Here is a 16,377-nt window from a genome sequence, read left to right on the forward strand (position 1 = left end):
TGTTGGATGTTTGGAGCTGGGATCTGTTGGATTATTATTGGAGGTTGTGGATCTGATTATGGAGACGTTGGGATTTGGAGAATCGTGATGGATCTGGAGTTTGCTGTTTGAATTCTGCATGATTATAGCTGTTTACTGTTTGTTCTCACATCTGCTAGGCCCAGTAGTTTAGATCTGTTGAGTTTAGCCTTTAATTCCTTGTTTAATTTTAGATCTGGAACTTGCTCTGTTTTCATGATGTTTATTACTCTGGTTTATTCTGTTTTCCCGTTAGATTCCTGAAGAAGATGAAGTTTGTTGGTAGTTAGGATCAAATCTACAATCTGTATGTTCTCTCTGCTTTGTCCTTTTACTTTTCTGTAGCTTTTCCAGAACCTGGACACTTAGGGAAATTTGGTCCCCACTTTCTGTGCTAGTTTGTTCGGTCATTTTAGGAAAGTCAGTATAGTCCCAGCTCGTTGATTTTGTCTCTCAAGTTGATTTACATTTTGAGTCATGCATGTGCCGTATGGACCCGTTTCCTAGACCCAGTAGATAGAGTAGTTAGTTTTCATTTCCTAAGTTCAGTAGTTAAAATTCTCAACCCACTTGTTGCGTGACAGCAGCCAAACCCTTCTAAAACCCTCCAAATGCATGCTAACTCATCCGTCCTCGTGAGATCAATCATTTGCTTCTCTATACTAGCCAATAGTGTAGTAGGTTGAGGTTTTTGAAGCGGAAAATTGTGTGTCCAACGACCGAATTCTGAAGGTTCCAGGATCTCCTAGACCCTGTGATCTAGCGAATCCTCTGGACCTAGGAGTTTGTGATATATCAATAGCACAAGTAACACAACACACATATAAGCTTACTTCAACCACATTTTGCTAAGGATAACAAGGCTCATAAAAGTGTCACTATGAGAGGGATAAAGGGGGGAGAGGTAGAAAATGGATCATACAATGATCGAGCTTTCACTTGTAGATATTAAACAGGGGTACTATAAAAAGTAGCACTTGGTCATAAGAAGAAATAAACACATTGGTATATGTATGAAAATGTGCACCTCCAAGAGTCCTGACTTAGAATAAAGAAGATGATTTATTAAAGCTCTACTTAACACTCTTCTTATCGCAGCTCAATGTGCACATTTAAGGCCTCTTTGATAAGTGATGTGGGATATACCTAGATTAGTTAGTGATCTAGATTTAAAGACAAGTTAGGAAAATATATGATTTTAATAACATGTTTGATACCCTAGTTAATTTTTTTTCTAATAGGCCCACTTTGTTTGATAGGGAAGTTATGAAATAAGAAATATATATGCAATGACAAATTTGACCTAATTAAATTCATCTATTTTCTAGATTGTCCTTTGTATTGACCTAATCAAATCTTTTAAATTCCTTTAAATTCTACGTGGGAAACAAAAAGAATATCACATTTGGCTCTCTTTTTTCCCTCCTTATTCTCACGACAGATCGCTCCTAACCTAAATTATCAAATCTGTTGATTTCCTATATATACTCTACGTGGGAAAAAAACTGAGCATCCAATTGCCGCTCTCTTTTTTCCCTCCTTAATGCTCACGTGCGGCGACTCCTTGTTCTTGTGCACTGTTCCTGAAAGGTAAAAAAACACTTATGTTACTGTCGTAAATCAGTATACTCATGTTATTGAACTATGTTTTGTAAATAATTTTAACAAGAAGATTGTGCACACACTTCATACACATTCAAATTAATAGTTTTTTTCACTATATGTGTGATCGTTGTATCCAAACATGCCGCCGTTGGTTTCTAGGCAACATGGCTGATTTTCAAGGTATTTGGAATCGACGTATTTGGACTGATAGAGATGAAGAGGTTCTACTAACGACCTTGAAGGAGCTTGTTGTTCAAGGTTGGAAATTAGATAATGGATTTCGTGGCAGATACCTTCTTAGGGAAGAAGCGTTGTATTGTGAGTTTCCGACAACCGATCTGAAGGTTTATCTCAATATCATATCAAAGGTTTATCTCAAAATCATATCAAAGGTGTCTGCTTGGAAAAAGAGTTATTACACTCTCGAATATATCCCTAAGCAGAGCGGTGTCGCTTTTAATTTGAATGGAGACCACAAAATCGACTGTGATGACCAGCAGTAGCCAGAAATTGTGAAGGTATGCTTGTGTCTAATGATCTAATTTGTAGTATACATATCACGTCTTTGTTGGATGGAAGAAGTAAAATAAATTTGGCCAATTGTTTATTCACTGTGACTAGGACTTGGCTTATTTTATTTCTTTTCTTTTGAGAAAAAAGTGATTCTATCATTATAAATCTTGTATACTTCTTTACTTTTGTTTTATTACTGATAAAAACTCTTGTTAATTATTGTAAATGTATGATAAGTGATGCGAAATTTTCTTACTTTTTTTATTGCAGAAAGATGGATATGCAAGGTTCATGCGTGCCCAATCATGGCCTTACTTTGACGATTGGAAGCAGATATTTGGTAAGGACCGAGCCAACGTGGAAGACATGCCATAACGTGGACTTCTGAGATTTCGTCATGCCCAACCAACGTCTGACCATCAAGTTTCAACAGAGACTTAGACTAAGATAAGCCTTTTTATGATGTTTTGAATTTAGGAATGTGTTTTGAATCAATATTTATTTTCTGTATGATGAAGTATGAACTTTTTTGTGATTTTTTTTTTAACTAGGAAATGTGGTTTGAACCGATATATATTTTGTGTTTGCTTATTTTTCCTTATCATTTGTACATCTTCTTTCTATCATTTTCTTTCAATAAATTCCAACAATTGCACATGATTAGCTAGTGTTTTTATGCTAGCTATGTTGGATTGAAGTTAATTGATAATATTATGTATAGCTCTTGAAAATAATAAGTATCTCTTTTAGAGAAGATAATTTATGAAGTTCTTATTATGTATTAAGACTGATAAAATCTTCATCATGCCTCCTAGTGACAATGCATTGTCTGGTTAGATGCAAGGTGTTTGCTTTAAGCATCAGAATTAACACTTGTGGTGAGTGAATTTGACATATTGATCATGTTGGTTATATTAAAAACGTGTCTTGGCTGAGTATGCTCTGTGATCTTTTCAAGTACTACCTCCGTCTCACAGTAAGAGTCCATTTTGGCCATTTTAGTCCGTCCCACAATAAGAGTTCACTTTTACTATAAATGGTAAGTAGACCCTACATTCCACTAACTCATTCCACACACATTTCATTATAAAACTAATATATAAAGTGGGACCCCTTACTCTACTAACTTTTTTAATCCACTTTCCTTTACATTTCTTAAAATCAGTACCGAGTCAAATGTGGACTCTTAATGTGGGACGGATGTAGTATTTCTTTGATAACCCGTCATTTGGTGTAGAATATGGCCCAAGCTTTGACAATCTAGGCTCTATATAACACGGATACTTCACTTTGTTGCCGTATCGCGTATCGGATACGTATCCGATACCGATACGCGACGGATACGCGACGGATACGTATCCTGGGCGTATCCGCGGGATGGGCCGTATTGGGCCGGGAAACCTCAGATTCGATACGTATCTCGGTGGATACGGCCCAGTTTAAAGCCCATCTAAAGGAGCCGGCCCGATAGAATTAACGGGCTGGACCAAAAAGCCCATTTGTGATGTAGCCCATTGCAGCTGGATGAACAAATCTAGCTCTATAAATAATGATGCTCTATACAATATAAGATTCCACACAATTGAGAAAGCCGCAGCTAGGTCAAAAACTCCCCGCCTCCATAGATTCGGTATGCTTTTTTTTTTAGATTTTTCGTTTTATGTATCTATTTTTGCCATCGCTTTTCTATGTTATAATTCAGTTTTTTGCTCCCCCAATTCAATTCAATTATAATTTCAGCAGTATGGCATCTCCAAATCTGAGTGCTACTGCTGCTAGTTCTAGTGCTAGTTCTGCTGCTAGTTCTAGTGTTGGATCTGGGTCCAGACAAATAACTGATATCAGGGCTCCATTGTGGGATCATGTCACCATTCTAGAGAAGCCTAAACCTGGTGGAGGAAATATATTATGGAGATGCAACTATTGTCCATTTTCAAAAAGCACTAGCTATACAAGAGTTGAAGCTCATTTGCTGCAAAAATTAAGACAGGGGATTAAGACATGTCCAAATGTTTCATTTGAAATGCTGAGTGACATGAGGAGGGAAGTGGAAAAGTGTAAGGAGCTATTGGAAAGATCAAAGGCATGCACTGTTTCTTTGCCTGTAGCTCCTTCAGACAACAGCAAGAGGACCAAGAGGGGGCCTGTTTCTCAATTGGAAAAATCATGGGCATTGCAAGACCGCAAGCACTTGGATGCTTTAATTGTTAGAGCAATGTTTTCTGGAGGGATTTCTTTCAACTTTCTGAGAAACCCATATTTTAGAGAAGCTTTTGCATTTGCTTGCAGCCGCAATTTGCCAAGTTACACAATACCTGGGTATAACAGGGCAAGGGAATCACTGCTCAAGCAAGAAAGAAGGCACATAGAGACTCTATTGGAGAGTACAAAGAGCACATGGCCAGAGAAAGGGGTCACAATCTGCTCTGATGGTTGGTCAGATCCTCAGAGGAGGCCAATCATCAACTTCACCGCTGTTTCTGAGAAAGCACCAATGTTTTTGAGGGCTGACAATTGTGAAGGAGAATACAAGTCAAAAGAATATATTGCTGAGAAGTTGAGGGCTATCATTGATGAAGTAGGTCGACAAAATGTGGTACAAATCATCACAGATAATGCTGCAAATTGCAAAGGTGCGGGTCTTTTAATTGAAGCTGAAAATGATCACATATTTTGGACACCTTGTGTAGTGCATACTCTCAACCTTGCTATGAAAAATATATGTGAACCTAAACTGCCAAGGACACCTACTGATGAGGATATGCAGGTTTGGAGTCGATTAGAATTTATAAACAATGTCAAAGTTGAGGCTACTATGATCAAGAATTTCATAATGAATCATGGCATGCGTCTTTCCATGTTTAATGAGTTCAGCCATTTGAAGTTGCTCTCTATTGCTGAAACAAGATTTGCATCGGTTGTGTGTATGCTAAAACGGTTTGTTGAGGTAAAAGCAGCTCTCCAACACATGGTGATTAGTGACAAATGGAGCATCTACAAAGAGGATGCTTCAACTGCCCAACATGTAAAGGAAAAAATACTAAGTGATGTCTGGTGGGGCAATGTGGAATACATTCTTAGGTTCACTAGTCCTATCTATGATATGATACGCTTTGCGGACACCGACACCCCGTGTCTTCACTTAATCTATGAGATGTGGGATTCAATGATTGAGAAAGTGAAGAAAGAAATATATTTGTATGAAGGGAAGGAACCAAATGAGGAGTCAGACCTCTACTCTGTTATTCATGATATATTGATTGCTAGGTGGACAAAAGGCAATAATCCACTTCATTGTTTGGCTCATTCACTCAATCCAAGGTAATATGCACTGTGCAATTAAAATTCAGATTCTTTGCTCTTCATTTTTTCATTTTAACTTCATGATCTAAATTGCTGCCAATTCCAGATTTTACAGCAACATGTGGCTTCAAGAAGGTGCTGGCCGACTACCCCCCCACAAGGACAAGGAAATATCACAAATGAGGATGACTTGCTTCAAGAAATTCTTTCGCATACCGCAAGAGTTGGCTGCAGTGAAGGAAGAATATGCAAGGTTTTCTAGTTGTTCAGAAGAATTCAATGACCCTGATTCTATACATGATAGATGGGCTGTTTCCCCAATGACATGGTGGACAAATCATGGACAATCTATCCCTCTTTTGATGAGTTTGGCCATGAAACTGCTCAGCCAACCGGCCTCTTCTTCTTGCTGTGAAAGAAATTGGAGCACATATAGCTTCATCCATAGTGTCAAGAGAAATGCCTTAACTCCTGAGCGGGCTGAAGATTTGGTCTTTGTGCACTCAAATCTGAGACATTTGTCAAGAAGAACTGATGCATACAAGAAAGGAGAGACAAGGATGTGGGATGTTGGGGGAGATTCTTTTGATTCCCTTAGTGGTGTTGGTCTTCTTGAAGTTGCTGACCTCTCCATTGATGAACCTGAGTTGCAGGCTGTATCATTTGGATTGGGTGATGCCGAGGATGAAGGTGTGGAGCTGGAGGAGACGGGGAATGAGGAAGAAGCTTGATGTTGATGGCTTGATGCTAGTTTGCTACTACCTTTTAATTATTTCCTAATTTAGAACCTGCTGCTATCATGTTATTTTGAGTGTAATAGACCTTTAATGTCTCTATGTTGAATTAGAATATCTATTTTGTAATTTATTTTGCACTATTATTATTTATTAAAAAAAATAGTTAAAACGTATCCGCGTATCGGGTTGTTTGGGAAAGAGCCGTATCCGCGTATCCGTATCCTTCGGATACCGATACGCGTATCCGTATCGGTGCCGCATAGTCTAGGCTGATAGTAGCAAGCTTTGGATTTAACACTTGTATTTATGTTCCATAAAGTTTGATTGTGGTTTATAAGTAGGAAGCTGTGCAGAAGTTCCTTATCCCTTTTGTTGTAAGATTGCAAAATTGTATTTCTATAAGGTTGTGCAAGAGTTCATGCCGCCCTTTTGGTTTCACTTTTTCCATACAATATGAATAATGCATTGTAATATATTTAGAAACTAAATTAAATATTTATTTATTCGACCATCTTCTGTGTGGATCGAATGGATTTTTCTACAAGTGAAAGATCATTCACCGAGGGAGTGTATGTATTTGCAATAGTGCATGTTTTTAATCAACCAATAAAATAGTAACATCCTTTCCATTCTTAGCTAAATGCTCTCTGCAAATTTTTCCTCTTTCTCTTTAGTGACAAATACTTTTTTCCTAAACTACAATCAAATCTCGATTGTTTTAAAGTATTTCTCATTTGTTAGAGCGATGCCATGTGAAAACTGTCTATTATGTGTATTAAAACTTTTTTAGAAAACAATAACATGTCAATACTAGTGCCCGAGTATCTTCTCAAGATATTTACCTGCATCATGCAACAATATTTGAGTTTGATATTAAAAGAGGTAGGTGATCAGAGGATGTTTAACAAAACATTATTTCTATTCAAGCAAAATATGTAATTATTTGTATTTCGAGATGTAGCTAACAAATCAAATCTTGTGCATTAATCAAATCTTTTAATTCCTATATACTCTACATGGGAAACAAAAAAACAATAACAAAAATTTGGCTCTCTTTTTCCCTCCTATGGCGGCTCCCTCTAAACCTAAATTATTGAATCTGTTTATTTCACTCTCTTTTTCCCCTCCTTATTTCTCAAGCGACTTCATTCTTGTGCATGGTTCTTCGAAAGGTAAACAAACTTCTGTTAATGGTATTAGGCTCTCTACTAAACCTTACTAAAAATCTTCACGTGTTGGGTTTTTCACTATATGTGTGTGATTGTCGTGGCCACACATGATGTAGTTGGTTTTTCTAGGCTACATGACTGATTTCCAGGTTAGCAAAGCAATTATGGAATCCTCTTCTGGTGGTCACGGTTTGTGTTAAGATAATTTATTGTAGCTTTCGTTAGTTCTGCAAAATCCTATGCGCTGAATTTGGTGTGTGTTTTCCTGATATTATGATCAGGAACTAGCAGGGGTTTTGGACCCCAACAACCCAAAAGCGAAAGGACTCGGCGTATTTGGACTGATCGGGAGGAAGGGGTTCTACTTGTGACCTTGAAGGAGCTCGTTGTTTAGGGTTTAGGGTTGGAAATCCTCGTTGTGACCCTAAACCCTCGTTGTTCAGGGTTGGAAATTCGATAAGGATTTCGCGCCAGATACCTTGCTCATTTTTCCTTTTCATTCATACATTCTACTTTCTATTGTTTTCTTTCAATGGAATCCAATATTTGTACTTGATTTACTAGTGTTTTTATGCGAGCTATGATTGATAGCAGAGATAGCTGCTGCTAATTGGTATTATTTTTTTGTATAGCTCTTGAAATATTATCTCTTTTACATAAGATAATTTATGAAATTCTTTATATATGAATAGTGAATAAATCTTCATCATCCTCATGTTTATTTGTTTATGTTTATCAGTTTGTGTAAATAAAAAATATGGCCAGTGTCAAGAATGTAGTTGCTTCGTGTATTGCTTATTCTGAAGCTTTGAGTATGATCACAATGGAGCATTTGAGATAATTTCTCATTTGGATGTCAAATGCTTTTGCTTTTTTCCTTTCTTTGTTTCTTAGTTGCTTTTGTTCATTTGAAGTTTTTTTTCAATTGATCATATATGAATAGTGACCAAATATTCATCATGCCTCTCTTTCTCTTTAATGGCATGAAAAATAACATTGTTGCATTCTCTATTCTCTCTATCTCCACGTACAAGTCCTTAAGGGCAATCTTAATAGGGGCGATCACAAGGGCCTAGCGATCGGCCCCCCATGGGCTCTCAAATGCCCCATTTTGGAGAGGGGGCCTCTCTCTCATCCCCTGCGGCTCCGCCCTGAAGCCGATAAATCGGCCCAGTCAATCTCCCCTTTTTTAAAAAATAAAATTTAATTCATCTTTTATCCACTATATATACCTTATTCCCCATCAATTCATATTCACCCCTCTCCAATCCCAATCTCAATTTTACTTCTCTCTTGTTTTTATTTTTTATTTTTAATTTTATTGAAATTTGCTTCTTGTTTTATTCTTTTTCCCAATATTGTAATACAACGAAGAATTAATTTATCACGCAAATTTTAATTTAAAATATTTGGACATTGATAACTCAGAAATAATTTCATCATGAAAAAGAAGATAAGAGAGAAATAGAGAAAGATCTGATAATTGATAAACACTCACCAATTGAAATTTTGCAGATATCAGTGACTTGCTTGAAGAGCTTTGGAACAAAAGTATATTGTGAGATTGAAATAGAGAAATGATTGAAAGAGCGATGGAAGAAAAGAGTATGAAAGAGATAAAAAAATTTTAATCTGGGTACATGAATGGAGGCAGAATTGTATCCGACGGATTTGGAGGGATACATATCGGCTCATTTAATTTGACGTTAAATCTGTCGGGCCGAGATGAGCTGTAGAGAAAAACACAGTCTAGTAAGGTAATGTAACTATGTTACCAAACACTTAGAAATACTCCATTCGTTCCATAAAAATATGTGCACTTTTCATTTTCGTCCGTCCCACAAAAATATGTGGGTTCCATTTTTGGAAAGTTATATCAATTTAATAATGTAGGTCCCACTATCCACTAACTCTACTTTAACTACCATTCTCCTCCTCTCTCTTACTTTATCATATCATTCTTCTCCTCTCTCTTACTTTATCAATTGTGTCTTAATTCTCATGCCATTTCATTCGCCCATATTTTTATGGGACGGAGGAAGTTTATAGATACAAATCTATATCTAGGCATTACTAGCTTATCAAACGAGCCCTTAAAAGTATGTGTTGGCTAAGTACTTGTACTCATCGGCGGAACTACATGTAATGAGGGAAGTTCTAAAATTTATTCATATTTTATACACATTGTTATATAAAAGCCCCTATTAATAATCTAAGTTACGTACAAATTTAATTTTAAGGTGAATTTTAAAAATTTAGCCCCTACTTACGTTCATTTGTGCGTCCACCACTGCTTGTACTCACATACTTTGAAATATTGTTGTGTCATCACATAATGCACGATAATTTTTCTCTAAAAATGCTTCATCTTACCAAATTCTTTTGTGTGTTAAAGTTTGACTACGTAGTATAAGTTATTTCTTTAGTCAGTCAAATATAAATTTTCTTGTCTCGGAGAGGTGGCCACCTCCTGCGATCACCTATAGTTTCCTTGTGCCGTGAGGTGACCACCTCCCACGATCACCCATAATTTTCTCGTGCCGGGTAGATGGTTGCCTTCCTCGGATAATTGACATGCCAACTCTAGGAAGCCCGTTAATCAATTGTGTACACTAATTTGAATAGGATTTGAAGTCCTATTAGAGTTTGAATTCGACACAACCAAAAAAAATACTAACATCATACAATAAAATAAAGTAGTATATGACAAGACAATATTGAAAAAAAATGAAAGTGCAAGTTTTGAAAGAAAAAAAACATCATTTCATAAATTTTTGATACTAGTATTTAATAACGTTATCGACACTAAGAGCATCTCCAGTGGCCGGCGAGCAAGCGGATCGCCGATTTTTGGCGCTCGCCGATCGGCTCGCCGCTATTGCAGCCTCCCGATCGGCGAGGAACCGACAAGCGAATTTTTTTTTTAAAATTGAATAGTTGTGGGCGCGGAGGACTGCACGACGATAGGTTTTTTTTTAATTATGTAATTTTGTTAAATTATGTAATTTTTTATTATGTAATTTTGTTAAATTATGTACCTTTTTAATTTAAATGAAATTATCGAATTTTCCCGTATATGTGGCATGAATTTAATTTTGTATTTTGTGTGATTGTTAATATTTATTTTTAGTACTGATGATGTGGCAAGACTGTGGCTGGGCTATTGCTTGTCCAGTTGCTTGTCCAGCTGATGTGGCAGGAGGAATTTAGTGCTGTTGATGTGGCATGGCTGAGCTATTGCTTGTCCGCCGACCATGGTGGATGCTCTAAACGTGTCGGATATAAAGACCACCCTTTCTAACTTCAGATAAAAACATCCAATTTGGATTTTCATTCACGATCATTCATTCTTTCATAACAAACTATTAGTTCCGAGAAATATTTTAATACTACTAGTATTTTTTTAAATATACGATGAAAAATAGAAGGAGACCCTGTAAAATTAAATTTAATCTTTACTCCAATTGTCAACGACAGGTATGAGAAAAATCAACAAAAAAAAAATGATAAAAAAGAAAAAAGAGGAGAAGAAACGAAAACAATAGTAATAAGTTGAATCAATTAATTTATCGCCATATGAAGAGGAAGGGAGACTAAGTGAGATGCAATTGATTTTTCAGAGGGAGAGAAGTGAAGTACAATCAGAAGCCCTAGAGTTTACCCCCTCTTCTCATGACTGCAATGGCTATGCCAAATTTTGGTAATTCGCCTATACCTACTGAGGTTTTGTATCCATTTCTTAATTATAATCCTTAATCACACATGTGATCGCGCATTCCTAGTCACACCCGCTTTGATTTGGTCGGAGCCATCTAGATTCCGTTGCATTTTTCCGATCCGGCTAATATTAGGGCGGTGTGTTTGGATCCATGGACGATCTGGATATCATGGCCCGCGACTTCGGATTTGGGAAATCCAAACCGATGAGATCCGCGCAGTTCAGCGAAGTCTTTGGCGAGCCCGCCAAGTTCACGCCTAGCAGTCAACACTCTTCTATGGGGGAAATCGATTATAATTCCATGTTCACTTCGGAGGCAAACAATAGTAGCAGCCGCAAAACGACTTCGTCGGCTCCTGTTTATGATAAGCCGGTGTATGATGACGATATTTTTGAAGGGCTGCCGGGATTGAAGAGCAGCTCGCCTACCTCGGCGGTTAGGTTTGACAATGACGTGTTTGCTGGAAATCAGAACCGTGATTACAATCATCTGTTGGGGAATTTTGGGAGGAGCGAGCAGGCAAAGGAGAACAAGAACATTGTGGGCAATGGTGCTAAGAGCAAGAGCAATTCGAGTTCGAAGGGATATGATGACCTGCTTGCAGGGTTTGGGAGTGCTCCTTCTGCTGCTAGCAACAGGTGATTTTTGGCTTTGGTTTTAGTTAAGAGTTAAATTTTACTGTTTAACTTTGTTTTAGAGAGTGGAAGCTTGTGCTCATGTTATCATTTGTTCAATTGAACCATGTCATTTATATTAGCTAGCATGTAGGTAGGCAAATGTAGTTCAAGTGTTTGAAACTAAGTGATTATGATAAGGTGCTGTGCATTATCTGTTCGTCGAATGTTATACTGTATCCTTGTGTGACTCTGATGTAATTATCTGAAATAACGATAGCAACTCGTCACTTTGTGTTAAAAGTTAAAAGATAAGTCCTATCCACTCTGTGGGCCAAAGGGGCTGGATTATTTCTCTAGGTAGAGTTTCTCACAACTTTCAGAATTTGCTGTTTCGCTCAAAGAATGTGCATACAAATGTCTCGTGGCTATCTCTGGAAGTCAGAGTGCAATTGTCAATATATTTTCTCTTGACTGTTAATATTCCTATAAAAAAATCAAAAAATTTAGCCCGGTCATTATGAGAGCACAATTTTGCAATTTGACGATCAGAAATATAGCCCAGTTATTCTATTTGGGTGTTGGCCTTATGCTCAAAGTTTGTAATTGGATATGAATTGAAACAGTAATGATTTTTCCTAATCTTACATAATCTTGATATTTGTGTATCTTCTTGTTATGAGTCCAATTTATAAAAACACAGAACCCATAGAGAAGGAAAGAAATCCTAATATACTTCCTTAGGAACCTGAAAATTTCTCCTTTTACGTCTGAGAACAGAACAGAGTCAGATTTGCTCTCTGTACCAGTTGGTGGCTCAAAGCATGGAAGTGCTCGGGATGAGACAGTTTCTGCCCAAGATTGTTCGTCATCCAGGGTATTTTCTGATCCACTAGAGGAGATCAGTAAGCATGGAAAATCTAGTAAAACAAGGGCTGAAGCTTCATCAGGTGGTAGCAGAGGCTTTGAGGACTTAAATCCTCTTAATAGTTTTGGAAAACCTGCCCAGTCTTTTTCCCGTGGGAAGGATACAGGAGGTAAAGAAGGGAGTCCTTCAAGATCTGCATCTCCGCAATTTGTTTCAACGAGAGAAAAGATAGGGAGTTCTTCTTCCAGATACTCAGAAAGCAATATGGAGACGAAAAGTCCTCTAGATAACTTTCAGGAACCTCCCTTATTTGACATGCCAAAATTTTCTACAGACTTTCAGAAATCTTTTGATCAAACTGCTCAATATTTTGAAACAAGCTCACATATTGATGCATCTCCCCCATCATCAGGATTAGGACAGCAGTCAGATGTTGTATGGTTGACTGTATCTGAGATTCCTCTTTTCACGCAACCCACAGCTGCTCCACCTCCCTCACGGCCTCCGCCACCCATTCCTCATCATAAGTTAAGGGCAGAAACAGTTTCCTCTTATTCAAGTTCAAAAAAGAAAGGTGGTAAATTCCCTTCCCCGCCAAATCATCGTCAATATTCCCAAAGTCCTAAGACGTCACGTCCTGTGACCAAGGGCCAGCAGCTTTCGCAGTTTGGTGAACTTGATGACTTTGCCCAGGGTGGGTCCCAAAATGGCCTTGATGGAAGTGTAAACATACACTCTACTGAAGATACCAATGCATTCTCTGCTGCTGCTGATGCATCAGCTGCAGCTATGAAGGAGGCCATGGAGAAAGCTGAGGCTAAATTCAGGCATGCTAAGGAGGTGCGCGAAAGGGAATATGCGAAGACTGCAAGATATAAGGAATCTGTGCAGCTGGAGAAAGATGAACAAGATAGCCAGGAGAGAAATCTGAGAGATATCAATGACATATTGGAGCGTGAAAGGAAACAAAAGGAAGAGGAAGAGAGAGAGAAGATAAGACTTCAGAGGGAGAGGGAGAGATCAATGGAGATTGAAAGAGAGAAGGGTAGACAGGCTGTAGAAAGGGCTAATCGTGAAGCACGTGGTAGGGCAGCAGTTCATGCACGTGAAAAACAAGCCGCTGAAGCTCACTTAAGAGCTGAAAAGGCTGCTGTTGAGAAGGTAAGTGCTGAAGCTCGGGGACGTGCTGAAAAAGTAGCAGTGCAAAGGGTACAAGCCGAGGCCCGTGAAAGAGCTGCTGCAGTAGCCAGAGGGAGAGCCGAAAAGGCTGCTGCAGAAGCTAGGGAAAGGGCCACTGCTGCAGAAACAAAAGATAAAGAACTTAGGGAAAAAGCTTTTGCGGTAAGGGCTGAAGTAGAAGCAAGACGTCGGGCTGAAAGAGCTGCTGTTGACAGGGCTGCAACAGAAGCACGTGAAAGGGCAGCAGCAGCAGCATCTGCTACAATGATGAATCAACAGAGGAATGATGATGATCTTGAATCAATTTTTGGCATGGGACGAGCAAACAGTGCACCTAAGGCACGAGAAAATTCTACTGTAAGTGGTAGAATCATGATCCATACTTCAGTTGATGATATTTTGCCATTTAATGTTCTGACTCTTCTTTGATGTATTTTTAGAATCCCTTTTCTAGTCAGCAGTATCAGAACAAGGGAGGTGCTCAATCTGGAAAGAGAACATCTTCTAATGGAGCATCGTCCAACATAAAGAAAGTTTCTTCCACTTCTAATATTGTTGATGATTTATCTTCTGTTTTCGGAGGTATATGACTGTTTATATCACTTATGAAGCTGATGTTATTTGGTATCTTTATACTGAATCTGACCGATTAAATTTTTTTGTCTTGAAATAATTCAAAACAGCTCCATCAGCTGGAGAATTCCAAGAGGTTGGAGGGGAAACTGAAGAAAGAAGACAAGCCAGGCTGGAGCGCCACCAACGCACTCAAGAGCGTGCTGTATGTGTTTCTGCCATACTTTGTACCCTAGTTTATATCTCTTGATTGATTTAGACGTACTGACTTTATGGGTTTTCATCTTCTGGATCTGCTATTTTGTTAATGAATTTGGTGTCATATACCCAGGCTAAAGCTGTGGCTGAGAAGAATCAACGGGATCTGCAAGCTCAGATGGAGCAGGAAGAAAGACATGTAAGTACCTCAGTAAAGTAGACATTCTTGTGACTGAATTTGTCTAGGTATGGTGTTTCAGCTAGTACTAAAAATTCATAATTACTTTTGTGCATTCATAGTAAGTTTATGCAATATTGTTACCATTTTATGATGGCAACTTTGTACTATGTTGCGTGTTTGTTCTGTTAATAGGTGCAGATAACTGTTTCAAATTTTTTGTATGATCTGTTATTAGCTAATAGTTCTAAATGACGGGTAATTATAGTAGAAAAGAAGGGGCGATCACATGGAGAATCCTTAAGTTACCTTATCCTTTACATTGTACTAATATGGTGGTTTTACATATTAACTAGTTTGGGTCTGAGTTTATTTACTAATATGATTGAGTTCAATTGCTTTACTAGATATAGTTGAGTACATGTTGGGTGCCATGACTTGATGTTTTATCTGGTCTGACTGCAGAGGATGGCCGCAACATTAGATATTGAAATCAAGCGCTGGGCGGCTGGAAAAGAAGGAAATCTGCGAGCCTTATTATCAAGTTTGCAATATGTGCGTTTATATTAGTGTCTGCCTAATGCAGCATGCTAACAACTTTTGCTTATGCTAATTATAGATATGTGATTATTCCTCTTCACTTCCAATATCAGAACTGATGTCAATAGATTGTTTCATTTCCAAATCTTTATGTTTCTTGAGTTTGCTAAAATGTGTTCCCTGAATGCTAGGTGCTTTGGCCCGAATGTGGCTGGCAGCCTGTTTCACTGACAGATTTAATCGTTGGTGCCTCTGTCAAAAAAGCCTATAGAAAAGCTACCCTATGCATTCATCCTGACAAGATGCAGCAAAAGGGTGCCACTCTCCAACAGAAGTACATCACTGAAAAGGTCTTCGACTTGCTGAAGGTAGTATCAAGCTTCTTGCATCATTGTTTTTCTCCATTTGAATTGGACGGGTGGTGGGGATGAACTGAGACCTTGGGGAAGTCCGTTGCTTGGCTATCCCCGAATGGACTTGCTTTATTGTTCTCTTCTCTCCACCAAAATTTGCACACGTTGATCTTTCATTTGCGTTGAGCAAAGCAGAGTGAGCGAGGGAGCATTGAGCTAATGATATATTATGCTTGTAGATATCTCCTTTCAATTGTGAATTACATATTTATGAGGTAGTTCTGTCTGGAATCTGGATATTGATTTTGTCATTTTGATACGTCCAATAGGAGGCGTGGAATAAATTCAACTCGGAGGAGCTTTTCTAAGTGCTGGCTCGAATTCTTTAATCTTTGAGAAGGAAGTACACACCATCTCAAGAGTGTAAAATCAGTGGTCTCAAAGCATGCAAGTAATGACACTCTTTGGTGTGGTTTTTGGGTTTTTCGAAGGATGGAATATGGATACGAGACCCCTGCTCTGCTGAGATGCTTGAAAAGTTTGTACATCTAAGTGTAAATTTGATGGAAATGCTACATGTAATACAAGGGAAACAAACTTGAAAGATAGAGAAAATATTGATTACCAATTACGATCTCTCTTTCTGTTTTCTTTTTCTCCATTCATCCGTATTATCTCTTTCATATTTTATACCATTCGATTCTCTTGATTATAGAATTTTTTCTGCTAAAATCAGTGTCGGTTTTCTTATTGAACTTGCCAGGTTGTTTATTTTTATGGCACACTGATTTTGATTTGGCTGTAAGTTGA

The 16,377-nt window shown here is 38.1% G+C and overlaps 2 protein-coding genes across 5 annotated transcripts; both read left to right on the forward strand.

The window, feature by feature from the left end:
- The first annotated feature begins 3,409 nt into the window (after nucleotides 1-3,409).
- LOC121791270 lies at nucleotides 3,410-6,349 on the forward strand. Of its 3 annotated transcripts, none has more exons than XM_042189284.1 (3): nucleotides 3,410-3,766; nucleotides 3,877-5,457; nucleotides 5,546-6,349. In XM_042189284.1, exons 2-3 carry the CDS (start codon nucleotides 3,881-3,883, stop codon nucleotides 6,168-6,170), a joined length of 2,202 nt encoding a protein of 733 aa, XP_042045218.1. In that variant the 5' UTR covers nucleotides 3,410-3,766; nucleotides 3,877-3,880; the 3' UTR covers nucleotides 6,171-6,349. The 3 variants fall into 3 exon arrangements, with proteins under 3 accessions (XP_042045218.1, XP_042045223.1, XP_042045212.1); XM_042189289.1 differs by having other exon boundaries at nucleotides 3,880-5,457; XM_042189278.1 differs by lacking the exon at nucleotides 3,410-3,766 and having other exon boundaries at nucleotides 3,773-5,457.
- A 4,541-nt stretch (nucleotides 6,350-10,890) lies between these two features.
- LOC121791293 (auxilin-related protein 2-like) lies at nucleotides 10,891-16,195 on the forward strand. 2 transcript variants are annotated; one of them, XM_042189303.1, is made up of 9 exons: nucleotides 10,903-11,045; nucleotides 11,128-11,702; nucleotides 12,459-14,082; nucleotides 14,166-14,307; nucleotides 14,409-14,503; nucleotides 14,630-14,695; nucleotides 15,140-15,229; nucleotides 15,406-15,582; nucleotides 15,897-16,195. In XM_042189303.1, exons 2-9 carry the CDS (start codon nucleotides 11,215-11,217, stop codon nucleotides 15,933-15,935), a joined length of 2,721 nt encoding a protein of 906 aa, XP_042045237.1. In that variant the 5' UTR covers nucleotides 10,903-11,045; nucleotides 11,128-11,214; the 3' UTR covers nucleotides 15,936-16,195. The 2 variants fall into 2 exon arrangements, with proteins under 2 accessions (XP_042045231.1, XP_042045237.1); XM_042189297.1 differs by having other exon boundaries at nucleotides 10,891-11,702.
- Nucleotides 16,196-16,377: the final 182 nt, after the last annotated feature.

The sequence above is a fragment of the Salvia splendens genome, chromosome 2, assembly GCF_004379255.2.
Source record: "Salvia splendens isolate huo1 chromosome 2, SspV2, whole genome shotgun sequence".
Taxonomy (NCBI): Eukaryota; Viridiplantae; Streptophyta; class Magnoliopsida; order Lamiales; family Lamiaceae; genus Salvia; species Salvia splendens.